The sequence below is a fragment of the Diutina rugosa genome (assembly GCF_008704595.1).
Source record: "Diutina rugosa strain CBS 613 chromosome Unknown scaffold71_size45150, whole genome shotgun sequence".
Classification (NCBI taxonomy): domain Eukaryota; kingdom Fungi; phylum Ascomycota; class Pichiomycetes; order Serinales; family Debaryomycetaceae; genus Diutina; species Diutina rugosa.
This window is the reverse complement of record NW_022995106.1, coordinates 1-3,646: the sequence shown is the minus strand read 5'-3', so window position 1 is coordinate 3,646 and position 3,646 is coordinate 1. Positions and strand designations below refer to the sequence as shown.

The window sequence follows — 3,646 nt, the reverse complement described above, 5'->3', positions numbered from 1 at the left end:
AGTGGGTTAATTGCTAGGTAGGGGCTCAACACTGTCTCCACTGGGGTGAAGCCTCCCTCCGTTACGAGAAATGGATATTCCGTGGTTAAGAGGCCTCTGCTTACCAAATACTGAGGGGAAAATGGAGGGCGTCGTCCTGTTAGCGGCGATCAAATGGTGGTGCATCCCGATACGAGGTTGGAGTCCTGAAATCAACGGGTGCATCCTGATTAGCAGGTGCATCCTGATTGTAATCTGGTCAAAGACCATCACTTGGCTGCATAAAGCTCGCACATTGCATCAAGCGTTCTCACCCCCGATATTTCGGGACGATACACAAAAAGTCGTAATAATTTTCCATCGCTCTTGTGGTAGGAGCCCCGCTCTTACGTATGAGAAAAAACACATACACCCTCGACGTGGCTTAACGCCGACGTAATCGAAGCGGTGGCGGCTAATTCTTTACAGACGGAATCCCATTACATGTGGTGGCTTAAGCCGGGCTGATTATTCCGAGAAATATTGTCTATGCAATTGATTCACCATTTCCGGGGATAATGGTAGTAACGACCACGCCGACCCCGGTGCCAATACTGTGGATATGGCCTACATTACCCGTTTCGACAGGGTATGCTGTTTTGGCAAACTTCAGGCCACTGCGGGCATGCTGCTCACCTCCCGCTGCTGGAGGGCTGCGGGCGACACCCCCAGCTAACAAAAGTGGATATTTTTTGCAAACGTGCAGAGGGTGTAGGCGTCGAAGGCGCTGCTGGATGCGGGCATACAGCGACCTTCATTTAACTCCCCACGCAGGACGACCCATCCTGCAACTGTGGTTGCCCCAGGTGCAGCCGAACTATGAGGTGTATCGTGAGAGAAATGGCGTGAAAACGGCAGCGAGCGGGCGCCGGCCTCGGTTTCTATGGTTTCCGGTAAAACTAGCGTCGCTAGCAGCAGTACCGACCCCTGTCTCACCCGTTTACATGGTAAAGGGAGCCGTTGTTTGGTCTCGGCCATGGGTGCAGGGCAAATAGGCGCGCGTGCGTCAACAATTTAAACGATATTTTCTGGCCATCGGTCTCCACATCGACGCTTGCAGCACCGGTTTGAGGGGCTCTGTGAACATATAAGGATGCACCATCACCACCGCTTTTCCCTTACTCAACCCACCAGCTCAGTGTCTGTGGCCAAAGAGACTCTGCCTCTTAGCCAGCCCTCCACTGACCCCAAAACACTTTACTCGTCCCTTACCTTTTCCATACCACACGTTTACCGCCAAACATAATGAGCCAGCTAAAGTACCAGATGGTGGCCCAGGTTCACGCCAAGCTCGTCAAGGACGCCGCCCTGCCCTACTCGCCGTTGCGCAAGCTCGTGTGCCAGGCCAACATGCTTGACCGCTTGTACTTGGAGTACCGCGCCGAGGTGAAGCAGCAGCAGGAGGAGCACGAGATCGTCGAGCTCGAGCTGCTGCTGGACGAGGAGGGGTTGCTGGCGCTGGCGCTGGAGCTGGAGCTGGACGATGACAGCGACAGCGACGACGACTACTATTACGACGAGTAGTTTGTGGTATCTCTCCCCATATCCCTCAGCGTGCCAGGATCTCTGCGGGCCAGACGAAGCGACGACACGACGACTATTATTATTATTATTTTTCATGCATCCTTAATAGAGCGATAGACAACGACAGTACTTTTAATCGACATTCCATTAACCATTTGTAGAAAGCAAATGACCCCAGGGGTATAGTTGTTTATTGGACCAATGGGCTTTTAGGCAGTGGTACGAGTGCGCCGGTGCATCTCCCGCTCCACTAGCCGCTTGGCCTCGGCGATCACGTGCTCGTGGCGAGTGTCCCGTGGCAGTTCAAGCGACCGGTTCTCGTCGGCCTCAGCATCGCTGTCGTCGTCAAACCACTCCATGAACCCCACCCGCTTCTTCACCCGGTGGTACACGTTGAACGCCAGCATCAAAATAGGCACTAGAATGAGCCGGGGCAACCACTCGTTGAGCGCCAGGAATAAGCCGGTGAGCCCCAACAGGGCGCCGTACCACTGCTCGAACACCAGCGTCCGCAGCACGAGCAACCCCAAAAAGTTGTAGGCGAGCGGGAACAGCGTCCGGGCCACGTACATCGCGTACCACAGCGCCAGCACCGGGTCCAGGTCGTGCGGCACTAAATGGTAGACGTTGAACACTTTGACCGAGGTAAGCAGCGAGAGCGCACACACAAGCATGTAGCAGTACACGAAGATCATCATCATCCACTGGGCGTAGCCGGCGAGGCGGGTGACCACAACATTGACGGGGGACACTTTGGTCAGGTGGACCATCTCCAGGAACAATATGGTCACTGAGAGCACCGCCAGAACGACGGCTACCACTCTCATTAAGTTGGGGCGTCCGTAGACGGTCCAGTAGTAGGTGCGTTTAGGGTTCAGCGTGGCAAACCGGTACACCACTGAATGAGGATCATGGCCCAACAGGTCTTCCAAGCGAGTGATATCGAGCAAAAGCTTAGTGTATTCCGATTGGTAGGCGACCAAATTATCGTGGTGACGGTTAAACTTTTGCGTTAAGCTCACCATATAGTTTTCGTCGACTGAGGGCACCAACAAGTGGGGTTCTTCGCTGCGGTACTCCCTTTCCAACTGGGTCCTAAGCTCATCGGGAATCCGCCGTTCAAGCAGCAAGATCCAGTCCCGATACTCGAGCTCGTTGGCAAAGTTGTTGGCAAGCATCATCACCCGCAAAATGTCGTCGCGGAACCCGGTGCGGGTATCGTCCAATTTGTCCACCAACGGCACCACTCGCTGGTATAAGTAGTTGAGTCTCAGTACTGGCAGCGCCGTCGTCCACAGCTGGCGAGGGATCAGCACTAGTGAGTGTGCCATGAGCCATAATGTAAGCACCAACGAGTAAATATGAGTGAGGCCCATTACCATCAGTTTAAAGTGTCCGAGCGTTAATCCCACCTCTGCCATGAAGTACACGGCCGACAATATCCCCAAGCCAAGCATCATGAGCTGGAACTTCAAATTAGCCCGGAACGCGTCCTTTATCCGCGCTATCGGGTGGTAGTGGCCACTGCGATAGAACTCCAACACCATGGGGAGTACAAGCCAGGTAAGGGCGAACGTCACCCAGTAGGCGCTTCTCCAGAGCCACAAGTAGGTGGTTTCGCCGACATCGAGCCCGGCAAGCGGCTGGGGGCGGTTGTGGTTGACCCAATCCGTCGGCAACAACACGACGATCGAAAGCGGGATAAACACCGCCACGAGGACGCTGGCTTTTAGCACGAGGGAGTTCTTGCGGAGATTGACCCAGAGAGCCACGCCAACGACAGATAGAAGCGCCACCACACAGAGGCCGAGGATAAACACCCACATCGGTAAATGCTACGTTACATTTGCGCCGCACTAAACCTCAAACGGTGACAGCACTTGCGGCGCTACCATGCGAGCACTTTTCACACTATCTACGGCGCTACCATCTGGGCACTCTTGACTCTACCAATTATTTAGTGCGAGCGTTCAGTGCTTGCTGTGCCACCGCGGGCCAATTTGCCATGTATCTCTCGCCAAAAGCCTCTTCTGCCGACACCGGCGGTCGGGGGTCCAGCCCCCATTCGTATACTTGCTTCCTCCCCACCACCCCATCCCCCCTC

General features: G+C 54.7%; 2 protein-coding genes across 2 annotated transcripts; one reads left to right on the top strand and one right to left on the bottom strand. All coding sequences in view use genetic code 12, as the record gives it.

Moving 5' to 3' along the window:
• Nucleotides 1–1,263: 1,263 nt before the first annotated feature.
• DIURU_001864 (uncharacterized protein) lies at nucleotides 1,264–1,542 on the top strand (the record flags this gene model as incomplete). Its single annotated transcript, XM_034154454.1, has 1 exon — nucleotides 1,264–1,542. One exon carries the CDS (start codon nucleotides 1,264–1,266, stop codon nucleotides 1,540–1,542), a length of 279 nt encoding a protein of 92 aa, XP_034013319.1.
• A 209-nt stretch (nucleotides 1,543–1,751) lies between these two features.
• DIURU_001863 (LMBR1 domain-containing protein) lies at nucleotides 1,752–3,368 on the bottom strand (the record flags this gene model as incomplete). The annotated part of the gene is made up of 1 exon (XM_034154453.1): nucleotides 1,752–3,368. The coding sequence occupies one exon, from the start codon at nucleotides 3,366–3,368 to the stop codon at nucleotides 1,752–1,754; it is 1,617 nt and encodes a 538-aa protein (XP_034013318.1).
• Nucleotides 3,369–3,646: the final 278 nt, after the last annotated feature.